Source organism: Prorops nasuta, unplaced genomic scaffold, assembly GCF_024137725.1.
Source record: "Prorops nasuta isolate Cenicafe-Biocafe unplaced genomic scaffold, Cenicafe_Pnas_1.2 PNAS00053, whole genome shotgun sequence".
NCBI classification, from domain to species: Eukaryota; Metazoa; Arthropoda; class Insecta; order Hymenoptera; family Bethylidae; genus Prorops; species Prorops nasuta.
Window position 1 is genome coordinate 761,812 of NW_027116850.1, and position 18,590 is coordinate 780,401.

General features: G+C 36.2%; 2 protein-coding genes across 13 annotated transcripts; one reads left to right on the forward strand and one right to left on the reverse strand.

Annotated features, from left to right (window-relative positions):
• Positions 1-3,698: 3,698 nt before the first annotated feature.
• Positions 3,699-8,380, reverse strand: Set8 (SET domain containing 8). 4 transcript variants are annotated; one of them, XM_066744965.1, is made up of 6 exons: positions 7,226-7,367; positions 6,996-7,137; positions 6,345-6,612; positions 5,903-6,267; positions 5,637-5,827; positions 3,699-5,559 (listed from the first exon to the last, which is right to left on the reverse strand). In XM_066744965.1, the coding sequence occupies exons 3-6, from the start codon at positions 6,568-6,570 to the stop codon at positions 5,349-5,351; spliced, it is 993 nt and encodes a 330-aa protein (XP_066601062.1). In that variant the 5' UTR covers positions 6,571-6,612; positions 6,996-7,137; positions 7,226-7,367; the 3' UTR covers positions 3,699-5,348. The 4 variants fall into 4 exon arrangements, with proteins under 4 accessions (XP_066601062.1, XP_066601063.1, XP_066601061.1 ...); XM_066744966.1 differs by lacking the exons at positions 6,996-7,137; positions 7,226-7,367 and adding an exon at positions 8,284-8,380; XM_066744964.1 differs by lacking the exon at positions 6,996-7,137 and having other exon boundaries at positions 7,226-7,341.
• Positions 8,361-18,377, forward strand: sno (strawberry notch). Of its 9 annotated transcripts, none has more exons than XM_066744949.1 (15): positions 8,361-8,534; positions 10,083-10,173; positions 10,233-10,343; positions 10,526-10,756; positions 10,824-10,931; positions 11,003-11,143; positions 11,204-11,571; positions 11,654-11,906; positions 11,979-12,304; positions 12,389-12,669; positions 12,811-13,178; positions 13,253-14,657; positions 14,748-15,061; positions 15,138-15,268; positions 15,340-18,377. In XM_066744949.1, exons 1-14 carry the CDS (start codon positions 8,532-8,534, stop codon positions 15,242-15,244), a joined length of 4,107 nt encoding a protein of 1,368 aa, XP_066601046.1. In that variant the 5' UTR covers positions 8,361-8,531; the 3' UTR covers positions 15,245-15,268; positions 15,340-18,377. The 9 variants fall into 9 exon arrangements, with proteins under 9 accessions (XP_066601046.1, XP_066601043.1, XP_066601047.1 ...); XM_066744950.1 differs by lacking the exon at positions 8,361-8,534 and adding an exon at positions 8,840-9,231; XM_066744945.1 differs by lacking the exon at positions 8,361-8,534 and adding an exon at positions 8,840-9,118.
• The last annotated feature ends 213 nt before the right edge of the window (positions 18,378-18,590 follow it).

Genomic DNA, 18,590 nt, shown 5'->3' on the forward strand with positions numbered 1-18,590 from the left:
GTTGCGATACGCGAAAGGAAGAAAATTAAAGCGCGATGTTTTTAGGTTACAGTTGAGTCGACGTGAAAATTGACGAGGTCGTTTTTCCGATATGGCCCGTAGGACGTCGGAATCTACGATGTTTTCGACAAGACTGGCGTCGACCGCGTGGCAGAGTACCTGATACGACATGGTACACTCGCCCCACCAGCATATTTCAACCCCCACCAGCCCTTCAACCACCTACTCACTCCAGACTCTCCCCCTTTCAGCCCCTTAGATTCACCTCTCTCTCTCTCTCTCTCTACATTTCTTCCTCTATCTCCTTCATTCTTATATACTTTTTCTTACAACCTCTCGTATTCTCTTTTTCTCCACCTCCCCCCCCCCCATTCCACCCTCTCTCACAACATTCTCAGTTCTTTCGCCAGTCAGGAACCCTCGACTCCGTGATAATTAGTCCCAAGCAAAAGTAGTGCCATTCCTATTGAATTAAAGATCAAGAGCGCCTCATACATGAATTCATACAACTAAACCTTATCATATTTTCCTCTCTTTTCTTCCACTCCGTCCATTAATATTATGTAAAATACATTTCCTCCTGAATGCTTTTACATTTTTTCCCCCTCGTTTCTCCCCACAAGGCGCGTTCTCCAAAACTCCCCCCCCCCCCCCTCCTTACACCTTGTCATACGTTTTTACTCTTATTTCGATGTTTTACGATAGTAATTAGAATACAATTAACGCTCATTATTCGGTAATCAAAGCAATTAACGAGCTCACTCGTTTATTTGCCTCGTATTAATACGCAGTTGTCTTTGTTTTTTATCACTTCATTATCACCGAAGAGCTTTCATTATTATCGCGTATCGATCCCTCCCCAGGATAAATTTTATGGCCTTTTAAAAGCCTCGAAAAAATACAAAAGAGTATGGCGAGAAAATGAACGGGTTTTCACTTCAAAACGAATTCCAATCGAAATTCGATCGAACAGCCTTTTGCCACCGCATGTTCTACACACATATATACACAATTACACAAATTATATTAGTCTTTCGCAAGAGTAACGAGCGAATTAAAGAGAAAGCTCGGGAGCTTTGCGTCAAAGCTCGCAGCGAGTGGAAAAAGGGCGATAAGCGATAGGGCAAACTTGGACAGAAAAAAAGGACAACTTTGGAAGAACGCGGCTGCTATACGGTACCATAAATTTGGCTCTCCTATATATATATATATATATATATATAGTATCGGAGGGCCTGGGCAAAAAAGGACAATCGCGAAGCTCCGTAGTGGAATCGTATTTTTCGTGAGATTGATAAAAAAGGATGCGATAGAGAAAAAAAAAGTTGTTAAAAGTATCGAAACGTGCACCGCGTGCCCGATGTGAGTTTATCTCGTAATTGTGGCAAAATTTATTCCCTACGTGGGCTCGCGTGGGCAAAGTTGAGAGACACTGACATTCGAACGTTCCGGTTTCCTGCATCTTCGGAAAATGCAATTTAGGCTGGTTTCGCGTGCGAGTCGGCGGTGAATCACGCCATTGTCTGCCAGCGTAACGAACGTACCGGCAGCTCGGGCTTAATTTTCGAGGCACGCGGCCACCGAGGCAAAGCACAATCACGAGCCTATCTCCGTGGCGAACTTTGCCACGAACGCCGAGCATCAGAAGCGCACGGTGCACGTAACCAGGCAAAAATATCGCAATTTAGCCCCGACGCGAAAGCGCCAGACACGTATACGGACCATGTCCTACCAAAACCGTCCTTTTCCCCTTAGAGACGCCTCGGTCGCGACGGACGTTGAGCAACGGCTCATTCGCGATGAATCGCACGTAATTCGGGGGGAAAAATTCATGTCCGACGACCCCCTTAACGCCTATTGACACGTAACGTCCTTGGATCGACGAAATATCGCTTAATGCTCGCCATTTTTTACTCCCTTTATTTTCCGCCGGCTTTTCATTCTCGCATGGCCAAACCATTTAGCCCGTCACGAAGGAAAGTCGTAACCGGTTAACTGAAAATAGAAAACAATAGGCTGATAAGCCGATTCCAGCCCCCTCCCGTTCTTTATTCTCTTCAATTTACCATCGATCTGCCTCCACGTCCAGCACGTAATCCTAAAGTGACTTTTTCTACTTACCGCTCGAAAGGAGTAAACGAAATATTCGCCGCGGCTTTTGCTGAACTGTAAAGATGAGATATGGTAAATGATAAAATGGTTCCGCTTCGGTGCTTTTGAGAGTCGAGTCGCTTGGAAATCAAGTGTGATGGGGGGAGAGGGAGGGGGCGAGGGGAAGACGTGAAAGAGCGAAAGTAGAAAAAGTCAGTTTTGAGCGGCCCGGAATAAGTTGGTTACTGATTCGTCGAGCTTTTCACGTAAAAGTGGAAGAGTTGCGAGTGAAAAAACTCGAGTGAGTATTGTTCCTCGATATTCCGCAATTGATTCGAATGCCTACGAGTCATCCACTTGAAACCGCGATGATTACATTAAACTCTGTGGGCAACGAAGCTTGCCGGCGCTTCGAGGTTGATCGTTTGCGTGCTTGGCTTTTCAGTCTGACAATTGAACGTTTCTAGTTCTCGTAGATGCTCTATCTAGGAGCTTCCGACGAAATGCAGCGGCCTCGGAATATCCATTCTAATCAATGCGGATAATCATCCATCCAAAATAGATAATACTATTATAGCCAGCTTGATTCATAAAAAGAAATTATACTGTAAAACAGGGGATTAAAAGTGTAATTACCATAAAAATAAATGAAAAAAATAATATTAACTGCATATATATATATATATATATATGAAGAATATTAACCGATACACGCGAACTAGTTGTATCCATTATGATCGTTGCTAATAATCGTTAGTGTAAATAAAAGAAACGATATCTCGCTTTAATTAATACCAAGAAATTAAATACCATGCAGAGAATTATCAAGTTATAATAGCGAATCGCCAAAATTTTCAAGATCATTGATGAATTTAATCGACGTTGAATTTAACTTGATTAATTAATCGATAAGCACAGCCCGAGGTCAAATTGGTAGGGGAGTAAAGTCGGTCTTCGTTGGACTGTTGGGATTTCTCTCTCTCTCTCTCTCTCTCTCTCTCTCGGGCAAAAGTGGGTCATTAAAATTGCAGGGTGCCTCATCAATGTTACGCGTGAATAAACTGCCAGGCGAAGCCCAATCACAAAACTTTCGTAACAATTGTCCTCGGTGGATTATTATAATTGATTGGCAGGCACCATTGTTCCACTGTGCACGGATTTGTACACGTGTGTATTTCCAGTTGAACGTTGAACGCTGTTAGGGGAAATGGAAAGTTTTATACAGTCGGTTCCCATATGAAAATATCAATCGCTCTTTTATCTCTCTCGGTATTTAGCCAATCTAGACGTTCGTGGCTATTCTCTCAATTTTGCTATTATAAAATATCTATGAAATGACGATTTACAAATTTTCGTTGATCTTAAGGTAATTTCTAACGAGTATAAAACGGTGAGAAAGAAATATTTCGACGAAAGTCGTATTAATAGAAATAACGTTGCTTAATCGTTATCTGAAAGTCAGGATCGACCAAAGAACGAAAGGGTAAGTTACTCGGAGTTTGGAGAGGATAGAGAGCGAGGAGAGTAATGTTAATAACTTTCAGAACACCGTAACACCGCGAAACTTGGACTAATGCTTGGCTTAATTTAGAAATTATCGTCCTGCCATCTGGACGAAGGTCCAGGCTAAAGAAGGGCTCGATAGCTGTTTTGCATGCTCGTTAACATCACTGTGATCGACCTGCCTTCGCTCGTTTTAAAAATAGAAACTCATCGTGATTTCAGTGTTTGCAATTACAGTTTCAGTAATAAAAGTTTCACCACGTGCCACGAAAATTCCCCCTGAGCGTTTAACATGTTTTTTGTCTTTCGCAGGTGAGACAGCCAAAATCCCAACTCCAAACTCCGCGATTACACAAACTATTTATTATTTTCAATCCAATGTTAGACAATACTGAAATGCAATTAGTGTATATGTTTATTGTATACGAATAACAGATATAGGACATACCCGAAATTATACTATCTTGAACAATTACTTTATGCTTTTCAAGAGACTTTGAAAGAAGAATCTTCTGACGATTGAATTACGTATCGCAAGACTCCGATCTGATAATTATTTGTACAATTTTGTCATGAAAAGCATAATGTACAGGTATACAGTGTGATATTAAAATAACTCTTATCCCTGCTAAGTGCTTAAGCATTGTAAGATCAAATACTTATGGAAATTTCATTCACTTGTGCACAAACTAATTAAAATTATTTATGCAATTATTATAACAGTCTGTATATAATGTAAGGTTACAAAGTATAAGAGAAATTATATCCCTTTTAGAATACTGTAAACTAATGATTCTTAATATTTCTCTGGAACAAACTTTTATTACTACTTAGTTTCTGGCATTGTCAATCAAAATTTGTAAATCTGTCAAATTCTTACATTCTTCCAAAGAAATTACACTGGTTCAATAGCATAATGAGTAAGCATGATAATAAATGTAACAATAGAAACAATGATGTATACGAGATAAGAAATTCTATTGGTGTTTAGTCTTAAGATAATTGTCCTCTGATAAAAATTATACATTCGCTAAGTAGTGCAATTAAATATAAATTTCGTGTAAAGCATGTTAAAATTTGTCTATATTAATTATCCAAGTTTGGCAGTGACAGCCTTATAAAAATTTAATAATATTCGTTACATTAGAATAATTGGAAGATGGAAACTGGCTCGTGACAAAAACCTTATCATTTAATTGATAAAATTTAATTGTCGGCAATATACGTTCGCATACATCACATGCAAATCAACCAGACACAGTCTTTGGTTTAATAATAACACGTGTCAAGTTTCAATCGACCGTATAACATATTTTCTACTGCAAATTTAATTAAAACATAATAGTGATTTGAATGAAAGTATTCTCTAAAATTTAAGGCCATTTCTCTACACCACAACTCTCATATTTATGTAATTTTATAAATTTAAACATGCAGGTAATGATAGTAGTACAGAGAATAGAGCAGAATGTCTCAGTTTGTAACAAAGTTCTTACACGAATAACTTTCCATGAATGATGATTCTAAATAAATAGAAAGATTCAATTCCCTAATACTTCTATGATTATTATAAGAATGTGATATATAATCAATGTATTAAAATTTTATAGCAGCTACAATAAAGACATTCCTCTATTAACTTATTTATCAATTACAGTATGAAACATCCATCCCATTTACCTTGGGCAAATCACTTTCTTTACATTAAAATATATATACAGAGAAAGATGCCTGGTAAAATTAAATTAATAGTACTATAATGCCAGCCATGGATGATTGCGAATGGATTCACGACTTCTATCTCCATAATCGTATGAAATTTCAACACCAATTGGTATATCTTCCTTAGCTGTTAATACAAGATGTGGTAAATTTCCCACTTCCACAACGCGAGCTACCAAGTTTCCATTTCGCGAATGATTGACCAGTCTACCTAATTTATTAGTTTCAGCTGTGGCGTCCACGCTAAAATTTAAATGCTTCTTAAATTAATATTGCCTACTAAAATTTAATTGAGCAACGCATTTAAACAAATTAATTACCAATACTGATGATTTCGATGTTGAAAGTAATACATATAACAACCAGTATTTTGATCCTGTGCATAAGTTTGTTCACGCTTTTTTGCAGTTACTTGATCAATTAGCTCACCCATGTATTCCACCACAAATTCCCCTTTTCTAAACTCACGTGTAGTTACAATGCCTCGACCTTTACCAGGAAAATATCTTACCTACAAAGTCCAAATTTATAATTTGTATTATATCAGTAGTAATAAACAGTGATGAATTACTCTATTTATTCATACCTCTAAACCTTCTTCTACCTGGCATAATACTTTATTTTCCATATCTCTCTGCTTTTCCTCCAAAACTGTCTTTTTGGATTTCCTTACACTACGCCTTACAGGGAAAAATTCAGTAAGCTTGCGATTTGTACTTTCAGTGTTTGTTGAATTTGGGGAACGATTAGTATTATTTTGGATCAGTTTTCTTCGGCCCTGGGCACCTACTTTTTTAGTTTTCGGCTGTATAGGAGTCAAACTTATAATTTCTATTTTTTTGTCAGTTTCCACAATTATTTCATCATCATTTATGTCTTCTGCTTGAACAATTGGCATATTAATTCTATGTGGAGTCGATGGACTATGCACTGGTACAGCTACAGGTGTTTCTGAAAAAATTATAATAACTGACAAAAGGTACTATCAATTATAATAGATCTACAATACATAATGAAAAATTTAGTACCATCGACTTTAAAATTTCCTGCATCAGAAATAATATCTGGTTGAATTTCATTAGAAGTACTGCTTGAATTATTTTGAGATTTTGTCAAGCTTTGTATAAAATTTTGATTGATAATTCCTTTCTTTTTTCCTCTGGTTCCATATTTCCGTGACACTGGTGTTGATAAAGCCCCATTTTTCTTTTCCTTAGGCATACTTTTGGCAGACGTTGTTGATAAATTTGGCATTGTTAAATATAAACAAATTTATAGGGCCTGAGAAAACTATTCCTATAACAAATGTTTATTGCATAAAAATAGAGTTTTAAATTACAAATTATAATAATTTTTGGAATTTTAATTTAAAATATACCATTAAAAGAGTCGGCGACAGTTTACAGAACGGTGTGAAACATTTATATCTTGCTAATTTTACTCAATGGCTTCAATGCTGCCAATTGCACAGTAATAAAATGTTTCATACCGTTCTGTAAACTGTAGCCGACTCCATTATAAACATATCTATTTTATACTCCACCAATTAAAGATTTGTTACGCAAATCAGTAAAACAAAACCATTAGAAGTATCTATATGTCATACATTTTTCGACAATCAAAGAAAATCATAACGAAAATAATTATTTCACATTTATTATAAAATCTAATTAAATTACTGGTAATCTCTTTCATTTAATCCGCGCTGTTCTATATTTACGTCACAATATGGCCGTTGAGAGAGCAAACTCTAGGTTAGAATAAAGTTGATACTGACTTCACAAAAACTCCCAAAACTTATGGATAAATCTCAACAGGCATCTCAAAAAACAATCAAATTATTAAAAACTGTACTTAGAATTATTAAATAACAGACATTTTTAAGCAACAACGAACAATTCTAACTCACTTAAATCGTTAACAAAATAACTAGTGAAAAATGGAAACACCCAATCTTTTCACATATCACAGATAAAATGGGCCAAAGCCTCAGTAGTAATAACGATTTGCACAGAGTTACACCATCTCGTGTACCTACTACCTACCAAAATATATATTTTCATCCGTTATTAGAATTTTCTGTGTTTACATATTTTTACATGGTTATGAACGCTTTCACCAGTCGGGGTCTTGCAAACTTGTTATATGAAAACATAGATATGGTACTCAACTATATTATTACTATTTCAAATTATTTAAATTTTAGCCGACGCCATTTCATTTGCATTAAATTTCCAAAGATGGCACCACAGTCGGCGCGCTAAAGATCGATCGCTTACTGCAATAACATATTTTTTCTTACTTCCCCCTCTCATAATATGAGATATTATTGCATTTAATTAAATGATAAATCACTTCATAAAAACAGGGAAAACTATTCAGAAACCTAGAATCAGCATCTCCTTTGTACCTAGAAAAAAATATATCTCTATTCTACAGAAAACATTAATTTTATCGCCGAAATTAAATTCTACTGTATTTTTATTTAGTATAACAAATTTTATGGCTCGATTATATAGAAAAGAAAGGTTTGCAGCATGCTAAACGTTTTTTTTTTTTAAGATTATCTAAGTAATTCTATTTAAATTTTGTCCGACGCCATTTTGGTACCGGAAGAAACCGTCAGGTGGAGGTAGTAGAACGCGCTACTCAGATCGATCGTATTAGGAGCGATTCTATTTTTTAGATAGATTTATCACATTATTCGCCAATTACCAAACAATTACATAATATTTTGGTGTAAAAGTTCAATAATTGGTGGTTATTTTATCTACAGAGTCTTGCGGTACTCCCAGATACTTTATCAGAGCTTTAGATAACGATTTGAATCTTGAATTCTTTTCTTTTTACCGCGGATACTTTAAATTCAACTAACGATCAGCGCTGCGTTCTGTGCAAGGTTGCCAGATCTCTAACTGCGCAGATGCTTGGTGCGCATTTCCGCATAGTATATTCTATTATGCATACGGTTTGTTTATCGTCATTTGCCGTTCTCCGTGATTTCAATCAACACGTGCTCTCTAAAAACGTTGGTGTAAGTGTGTGGAGTGGAGAGCTACTCTTTTATCTTCGTCCAGTTCGGGCGCTAGTGCCGCCACACGTTGCATTATTCTGCTCTTTTAAACCATTTGACAATCCTTCGATCACTGACGTAAGAATTTTAAGACGCACATCCGAGAAACTATCTGCAACAGGAATACAGAAAAAAGCGATTAATGGTAATAAAAAGTAAAAAAAAAAAATAAGCTTCTATTTCCACCTAGAATTCTTTCTGCCGTTCTAGGAATTTCCCATAGTCCCTTTAATCATAGAAAATATTCTCATCTTTGTTTAATTATAAGTTTAACGGGCTCTGTAGGGGAAATCATTTCTTTAGGGATAAGAAATTATTTGGTTTTAGAATGGATATTTGGCGTTCAAAATGGGAGTAGTCGTAACGGCTTGTCCGCTTACACAATTACGTCGCACTGAGAGCGTCTGTCATGGCGTATCGTCAGATTAAAATGCAATTTTTACCGGTTGTAATTCATTTATGTATTTAATATCCATGCTTATTTCTACGTGCGCGCGATTTTTCCGCTGAATGCGCCCCCTGAAAAGAGTAAGTATATTTTCTGACCACGAAATTTGGCATCATCGCCAAGCACAGCCATGTTGTTTCTTAGAACGCGTGTGTTTTTGTACGTACACCGCGGAGGGGCCGGGCTTATCCAAGATGGCGACGGACGTGCTAGAACGCGTTTGAAGTTGGTTTATTCGTGTATCGAGTGCATAAGTCACAATGTCCCGACCTAAAAGCGCGGTAAGTCCGCAAGACAACGCATAAAACGGAACTTCGGAGTCGCGGAGATCCCGGTTCGGGTGATCCTTACCAATTTGCACGGGGACAACCGCCGGAGGTGTATAATTATTAAGGTGGAGAAAAAAAAATTCTCGATTGGAGCGTCACGACTCGCACGAGTCGGATATTTTGCACGAGTCGTGCGCTAAAGAAAACACTCCTATCATCTTTATTTCAAAGTCTAGCCTTTCTGTCTTTCCTCTGTTTTTCCTCATCGACAAATGGTAATTTTGCAGTGCGGCCAAAGCTTGTGGAAACCTCACACTTTCTTTCTCTCTTTGAGCACAAACTAAAAAAGTGCACGTTTTTTTTTTCAATATTACTTGAATGCTTTTATCCGATAAGCACAACAGTCATTTTATTTAATAGAAACTTTTTTGAATGGACCGCTGATGACTCGCGTCGTTCTTCCTTCACGTACTTCTCCCAACCCTCTTCGTCTCATCCCCTCAATCTTATTTTTCCCCTCTTTTTTCCCCGAGGCATGCACATCTGCATTTCTCAGCATTTTTCATCCAAAGCAAACTCTAGTTTTTAGCCGAGTTTCTTTTGTTCCTTATTCAAATAGGTAGATACGCTTGTCATTTATTAACAAGAAAAAATGGTGCAACGATTACATTACGTGCAACGATGAATCATTTGTCAAGAATTCCACGCTTTTTTCCAAGAAAGTTACCCTTAGTTGTGTATATTTTCAAAGCTACACGTTTCTCCATAGTTTCTTCATTTTGAAAGTGGTATTTGTTTTTTTGTCGACATTTCGTCGAATTGTTTGCAAGAATAGAAGTTTATAACATAACCTGAAAAATAATGATTAATAAAAAGAAGCAGTTGGGTTTAATGCTTTTGTAGATAGCTTTATTTAGCAAAAATAAAAATCAACTCAATGTTAATAGAATTCTTAGGTCGTTCTTGATATTTTTAGGCTGCACAGAAAATTAAGGATTCAATGAGTGACGACACAAGTGGCAGTGACTTTGATGATGATGAGGATCCTGACAAAATTCAGGTTCCAGGTAAGAATCTTAAATTTTCTGTTATTAAGAATCATCTAATAATTTTAAACCATTTGAAGGTGGTGGCAAGGACCTTGCTACTGCAGCTGGTATTGCTAATATAAATGATGATAATAAGCCTCCTGATTTATTGAATGACCCTTTGGACAAAGAGCCAGGTGGCTTGAGTTGTATGTATCTCTAGTTATTTATAACTTTCTCTTAAAAACTTATTATTAAATGTTTTAAAAATAATGCAAGTGATCACTCAAAAATTCATTAAAGTAAGCCAAGATTCTAGTAATACAGTATGTATCTAGTAGTATATGAATTTTTGAAAATTAATAATTAATTTTTTCAATATATTTAATAGTATTAAACCAGAAATTTGGTGGAAAAATACCTGGTGGTCTAGTGACAAAAAATGCAGCCCCAGGATATGAGATGGTGCATGTGGGAGGATCTCAAGGTGCAGTTCCTAATTTTGCTGGAGGGAATCAAATGAATCAATTGAATCCAATGGCTGCTAGTGGAGTTTATGGTTTTCCTCCTGGCCTTGCCAATTTACCAGGAGGCTTCAATCCAGCTGCTGTTCTCCAACAAAGTATTATATAAATTTTAATTTAATATATTACAATAAGAATGCTGTACTTATTGAATATATTTATTAGGTATGGAAATGGGGCTAATGGGTGGATTTATGAATATGGCTGGAATGAACATGGGTGTTAATCCCTTTCTTCAGCTTCTTAACCAAAACTGGAATGCTGGTTTGTCACGTATGCATTTCAGTGATTTATCCAATTTCTTTTTTTATATTTTCACTACATGATATAAGAACTTTTTTTAGCAAAGACCGTATCACAACTATGGATGAATGCTGGAGATCCTACCAAGATGGGAATGCAACCAAGTTTGCCGGAAGAGGAAGAAGTTGAAGATGAAGAAATGGGGGTAGCAGAAACATATGCAGATTACATGCCTACAAAACGTAAGTCGATTAAATTATTGGTAAGTGTATCCTGAATAACTTTTGTATTATTATTTACAGTTAAACTTGGAAGAAAGCACCCAGATCCTGTAGTAGAGACTGCATCATTGTCTAGTGTGGAGCCAACCGATGTATGGTATACATTGGCAATACCAGAAGATACAATAAAGACTGGAGCCTTATCTGCTCTTCAATTGGAATCTATCACATATGCATCCCAGCAACATGAACATCTTCTGCCTGATGGGTCAAGAGCAGGATTTCTTATTGGAGATGGGGCTGGCGTAGGTAAAGGCAGAACAATTGCGGGAATTATATTTGAAAACTACTTGAAAGGAAGAAAACGTGCAATATGGGTCTCCGTTTCCAATGATCTCAAATACGACGCTGAACGAGACTTGAAAGACATAGGCGCTAGTAAAATTGAGGTACGTTAAAATAAAACTGCTTCTGAAAAAAATATTAAATTATTGAGCATTAATATTAACAAACAACATTTTTGCTGTGCAGGTAAATCCTTTAAGCAAATTTAAATATGCTAAAATCTCGTCAGCTGTTAATGGAAACATGAAGAAGGGCGTAATCTTTAGTACGTATTCTGCGTTAATCGGTGAATCATCCCAAAGTGGAGGGAAATACAAAAGCCGATTGAAGCAGCTTTTGCAATGGTGTGGAGAAGACTTTGATGGTTTAATAATCTTTGATGAATGCCATAGGGCCAAAAATCTTTGTCCCACAGGTAGTTCAAAGCCTACCAAAACAGGTAATTATTTTTGAATGAAAAAGAATACTCATAATTAATATAATTATTAAATGGTAAAAATCTGTTTGCTAGGTTTAACTGTACTGGAGCTACAAAATAAGCTCCCAAAAGCTCGTGTTGTATATGCCAGTGCAACCGGTGCTTCCGAGCCACGAAATATGGCTTACATGGTTCGACTAGGAATGTGGGGTGAAGGAACACCTTTCCCAGAATTCAATGACTTTATTACAGCCGTCGAAAAGCGCGGAGTCGGAGCTATGGAAATAGTAGCCATGGATATGAAACTACGAGGAATGTATATTGCCAGACAATTAAGTTTCCATGGTGTTGCTTTCAAAATAGAAGAAGTTCCTCTTACAAAGGAATTCACTAAGGTGTATGATCATTCTGTAAGATTGGTATGTTTTTACTTGCTTATTTCCTTAAAATTTATAAAAGTAATTAATAGTCATAAGAAATGAATCTTAATCATTTATTTTCAGTGGGTAGAGGCTATGCGAAGATTTCAAGAAGCTGCCGAACTAATAGATGCTGAGAATCGTATGAAAAAAACAATGTGGGGCCAGTTTTGGTCTTCCCATCAGCGATTCTTCAAGTACCTTTGTATAGCTGCAAAAGTAAAACACGCCGTTTCCGTAGCAAGGGAAGCTGTAAAATGTGGCAAGTGCGTTGTAATCGGTCTGCAGTCTACTGGGGAAGCACGTACTTTAGAACAATTAGAACGTGATGAGGGTGAGCTCAGCGACTTCGTCTCCACTGCTAAGTAAGTTTTAAAAAGTAATCGTAATTATGAGATTGATCCATTTAATTCGAGTATTCACATTTTTTGCACTAGTACGGTGAAAAACTGCTCGATATTATGATGTGGTAGCTTATGTAAATAAATTAACGTTTAATATTATAGGGGTGTACTACAAACACTTGTGGAGAAACATTTTCCAGCGCCGGATAGAAGTCGAATTATACGTTTGTTGGGATTAGATCCACCAAAACAATTTGGGGAAGATTTAGAAGATCAGAGTAATGCAGGTGGTTCTGCGGGTGGCAGTAAGAGAAAACCGGTTCGCCGAGCAGCTCAAAGAGCCAATAAAAGAGTTCGAGCTTGGTCGTCCGAAGAGGAGAACAGTTCGGAAGAGAAAAATGGTGGACATAGTTCGGGCTCTGAATTTAAATTGAGCGGCACCGAGAGCGAGGAAGAAAATCACACAGATGAAGAAAGTAATGTTAGTTCGGACTTCAATCCATTTTATAGCGACAGTGATTCAGACGTGGGTAAGTCTATGAGAGTTGCATTAGAATTTGTGAAACCTGGTTTTAGAAAGTTAATTGTATGTATTAATTATAAGAATTTATAGACCCTTGGGACAGACGAAAAAAGAAAGGTGGAAAGAAATCGAAGAAGCCAGCAAAGAAACGTTTAAGCACGCAAGACAAGATTCAATCGATGCTAGCACACAAAACATCAACGAATAGGAACAACCGAAATGGTGATGCGGGAATGGGAGGAAACGGAGGAACGATGGGCAGTAATACTCGACAAGAAGCGCCACCGAGAGATGCGATAGAAAGAGCGTGCTGCATGAAGGAGGAACTTTTGGCTCAAATAGAAGCTCTAGGCGATCGTTTACCACCCAACACACTAGATCAGTTAATCGATGAACTTGGTGGACCCGAAAACGTTGCTGAAATGACTGGTAGGAAAGGGCGAGTAGTTCAAACAGAGGATGGTGCGATCCAATACGAGTCGCGGTCCGAGGTAGATGTTCCTCTGGAAACTCTAAATCTAACCGAGAAGCAAAGATTTATGAATGGTGAAAAGACTGTAGCTATAATCTCCGAAGCAGCCAGCAGTGGTATTTCATTGCAAAGTGATAGGAGAGCAAGAAATCAAATGCGACGAGTGCATATTACACTTGAGCTGCCTTGGAGCGCTGACAGGGCGATACAGCAATTCGGTAGAACTCACAGATCTAATCAAGTAAACGCACCCGAGTATATATTCCTAATTTCCGATTTGGCCGGTGAACGGAGATTTGCATCAATCGTAGCAAAACGACTAGAGAGTCTAGGTGCTCTCACTCATGGTGATCGTAGAGCCACAGAAACGAGAGACTTGTCTCAATTCAATATAGACAACAAATATGGTCGTGCAGCACTCGAAGCTACCATGAAAACTATTATGGGCTACGAGCCACCTTTGGTACAGCCACCTCAAGACTATCACGGTGACTTCTTTAAAGATGTAGCTGACGCTTTAGTAGGTGTAGGTTTAATTATTAATAGTGAAAATATGCCTGGCGTACTGACTCTAGACAAGGATTATAACAATATGTCCAAGTTCCTCAATCGTATACTGGGCATGCCAGTTGATTTGCAAAATCGGCTTTTTAAGTATTTCACTGATACGCTTAACGCGATCGTTACCCAAGCTAAGAAAACCGGTCGATTTGATATGGGTATCCTCGATCTTGGGACAGCAGGGGAGAATGTGAAAAGGGTTAAGCTATATCGTTTCATACGAAAGCATGCAACAGGAAAAGCTCCAACGGAGTTACACGTCGTTCACGTTGAGAGAGGAATGAGCTGGACTCAAATCACAGAACGATGGTCCCAGCTCACTGGTACCAAGGAAGGCTTTTATCTTAGCCACCAAGTTCGAAATGGTAAACAAACTGCCATTCTTGCTGTGGCTGTTGAGGGGGGCAAGAAAAAAAGCGAGGGGAAAAAAGATCAATTTTACATGCTCTATAGGTGTGTAATTTTTTCGTTTTATTAATTTATCATTTTTGTATTTGTGAAGTTTTATTTTTATTGCACTCTTATGCATAATATATTTTTCAGACCCAATACAGGTTTGCAAATAAGGCAAGAAACCTTAGGCGAATTAGAGAAAAAATATAAAAAAGTCTCATCCGACGAGGCTGAGCCACATTGGACACAGCAATACGAAGCGTCCGTAGATACTTGCTCCCATGCTTATTGGCGTGGTAATTGCAAAAACGTTACTTTAGGCATGGAATGCGAGGTTGGATTACGAAGACGCTCTTATAATGTTCTCGCTGGATCAGTCTTAAGTGTCTGGAGTCGTGTGGAAAGTGTACTAGCAGCTCGATCAGGGCACAATTCTAAAATGCAAGTCCTTCGTCTTCGTACTGGTAAGTTAGAGCTGTCAAAGCTATAGTTGATCAAGGTAATTTTATATATTTGGCATTAAACATTATTTATTTGCAGATGATGGATTAAAAATAGTTGGCACGCTTATTCCAAAGTCTTGCATGGAAGCTTTGCGACAAGCACTTACCTCCGACGCCGAAAAAGTCGAAGAACAAACCTTTTAAACGTTTGGCTATTTAATAGAAAAAGTAAGCAAGCAGCGTGAAAAAGCTGAATGTTGTTTTTTTAAACGGAACAATTGATTTAGCTTAATTTATAGGTGAATATAGGACCAAAAGAGGCAGATGATGTAATATCACAACGCGCGAAAACTACAGGCTTCCACTTTCTTTAAATTGTGGCCTGAGTTAAAGCAAGAAACAGCCAAATTTTATGTGCTATTTATTTTGAAGCTTTCATATAAGTTTTCCGCAAGTATCGAGAGTAGAAAGCTGTCATATGATCTTTCGCTCAAGTGTCTATTTTGTGGATATTTAATGACGAGTGAAACCTTCGTGCGGAACGAACATTTCCGATTTATGATCGAAAGTAATCATATTTCATCTCCTTGATAGACACTGTGTTATTATTTTATCGACAAGGAAATGCTCCGTTGAATCGTCACTTCCGATATGTTTTATATGTTTAAGTAGTATCCATCTTTTTATGGTATAGAGAGGGTGAGAGAGAAAGGAGAGAAAACCAACACTCGCACATTGCCAGTTATGGCTAAAAAACTATTAAATTTATTTGTCAACGAGTCTTGTTTTTTCTTTTTTCTTATTCAAGAGAGATTAGTATACAATATAAGCTGAGCACATCAATTGAATCATAAAAACATGTTCATTGATTTGAGCTCTACTGCTTCTAGTTGCTTTGTGAAAAGAAATTTTACCGGTCTAACCGTACTTCAATGCAACTATAGGCTGCCTATCGAACGGGGAGAAATTCTTAAAATAGGAGTGATAAAAAAAACTGGTGACAAAAAATTCTACTCAACAAAAATTTATCCGACCTGTCAAATAGCAAAAAATGACTAGATTCTATTAAATTTTGTTATTGTTTTTTTGTTTTTTATAAAAACGCTAAAGAAACAGAGATCGTTAGAATTAGTATTACACTACTACGTGCAAGCGCAATTAATGAGTGTCCCTGGGAAGTACAGACGTATACGCAACCATTAAAATTTGACTTGATCTTTCGATCAATTAAACTTACTCTGATTTTAATTATTATTACTGATATTACTATCATACCTGTAACTTTATAATTACACTTAATGCATTACTGCTACTACTACTATTAGTACTAGTACTACAGCTACAAAATCACTATTAATACTACCGTTATGTAGGGAGACGAGGTATTATATGCTTAACTTTCACAAAAAAATGCGAAATGTAGGTTGTATGCTTATGAAATACGTGCCAAGCTAACAGCATTTTTCGTAATACTTATTCATTATATATAAGTCGTAATAAACAAGTAGGCTTATTTAGTGAAAATCAGCGTTATTACTATTATAATTTCGGTACAAGCTAAATAAGAAAGATTGATAATTTGGTTTGCATTGCCCAAAGAACCAGGGAAAAGGAAACCAAGAAATCTAATGTTTTTATTTAATTTTGAGCCTGAAATTGTAATTAAGTTATACCGAAATCATACTGAGTTTCATAAGTAATATGATGTATGCCTGTACTTGTCTATTACCTCATCAGAGGGTAAATCACATTCCTAAAAAAACTGAAAAATAGTCCCCATTTAGATACGTCAAGCATATCCTTCCTTATAATGCCATGTCAAAGTGTTTTCTCATAAGATCTTTATCGTATATAAATATCTATTTAATTTAATTTATAAATAAAAGTCAATTATCTATTTATTATTTGCAAGCTTCGAAAAATTAACTGCTTTTATCATACATTTGCAATATTTCATCCAAATATATCTTTTAAATGTACCCAAAATTGCCGGAGACGATCGCGCCTCGTCTCTCAACATTTATTATATAGTTATTGTTAGCGTTACAAAAAAAAATTAGACTCTAATTATGCATACGACGATATATTTATATTCAAAAGCATTACATATATATAGTATGCATGTATATTGAGTAGATGTCCACCGTTCATTTTTAGTCGTACGCCTGAGCGAATTTTTAACGAGTCTTAATTCAAAATTTTTGCAGCAACAATTAAAATGCTGAGTCGATTTTATTCAGGAAAACGGATCTTCAATAGATACTTTGGAGTCAGTGGTAGAATTATCCTGTAAAAATTTGCTATCCATGAAATTTTAAAAATCGTGGATTTTCTATGTACATCTATTCGGTGTTCAGATTTTTCTAGTGGCTCCAGGGTAGTTATTATAGAATCGTGACGAAAAGGATTCATTTCAAAGCTAGCAATTTACGATAAATCAATATGCTTCTGTGAATGCATTATTATATTGCATTTATAATAAAGCAAATGTAAAAAATATATATATATACATGTATACAGCGGCGAAACTCGCAAAAATTCTTGCTCTGTCGTACACGGAACTTCCTTAACAAGATCAGAGAGAAACCAAAAGGTATTGGTTGATAAATGAAGATGAAGTTAAATTCAACTCAACCTTCAATGTCTGCGACGATAATTTTTTTAAAATTGAATTGTATGATTCATTCATACGCAGAACTATAATTGATGAGAAAAGTAAAAAAGAAAACTTATATCATTTTGCCAATAGATTGCGTATACTTTAAGTAATAATTAATATCATTCTGACTCTGAAATATGTCAAAATGACTGAATTACTGAAGACCATAAAGTGTATGTAACGTGCAGAAAATGTAAATATATAATACTTATGCCAAACGAATTTCTTTGAGGTATAAGAACATCTTTCAATTGAACATTCTTAACATGTCTTTTCAGTTCCTATTATGAACAAGGTATAATTTATAAATGTGATAATCTAGTATACGTGGAAACAGCTAAATATTTGCACTTGCTGGAATTAAATACTTTCGCGACGCCTTAATTTTCTAAATTTTGCCGATGAGTTCTCTTAGTATATTGCATTTATATATCTATATGCACATGTGTATATAAACATATATCGATGTACGTAAGTTAACTAAAAACAAGAAAAATGTCAAAAATTGCGTTTGAATTTGTTTTTTTTCTTTGTTTTTTCGCTAAACTATATATTCTGTTTTTCATTTGTGTTATATTTATCTGCACGAGAAAAAGTTTGTGTTGTATAATTATTATGCGAGAGAGTAACATATCTCACATGGCACACAAAAGTTTTTATTAAAACTTTTAGTTTATGAGTTTTCATGATTTAAAATGTTATTGAATGAAATTGATTTATATTATTCTACGATCAAAAAATATACTTGCGATTCGACCACATAAAAATGTTTTTTTTTTTAAATTGTATTGTTATATCATTGCAACTTACACAAATCTGCGGGTCTTCTGACACCTTGTTTTTATCGAACTTCTTTTTCACATGAGCGTCAATAGTTCTCTTTGACAGGAA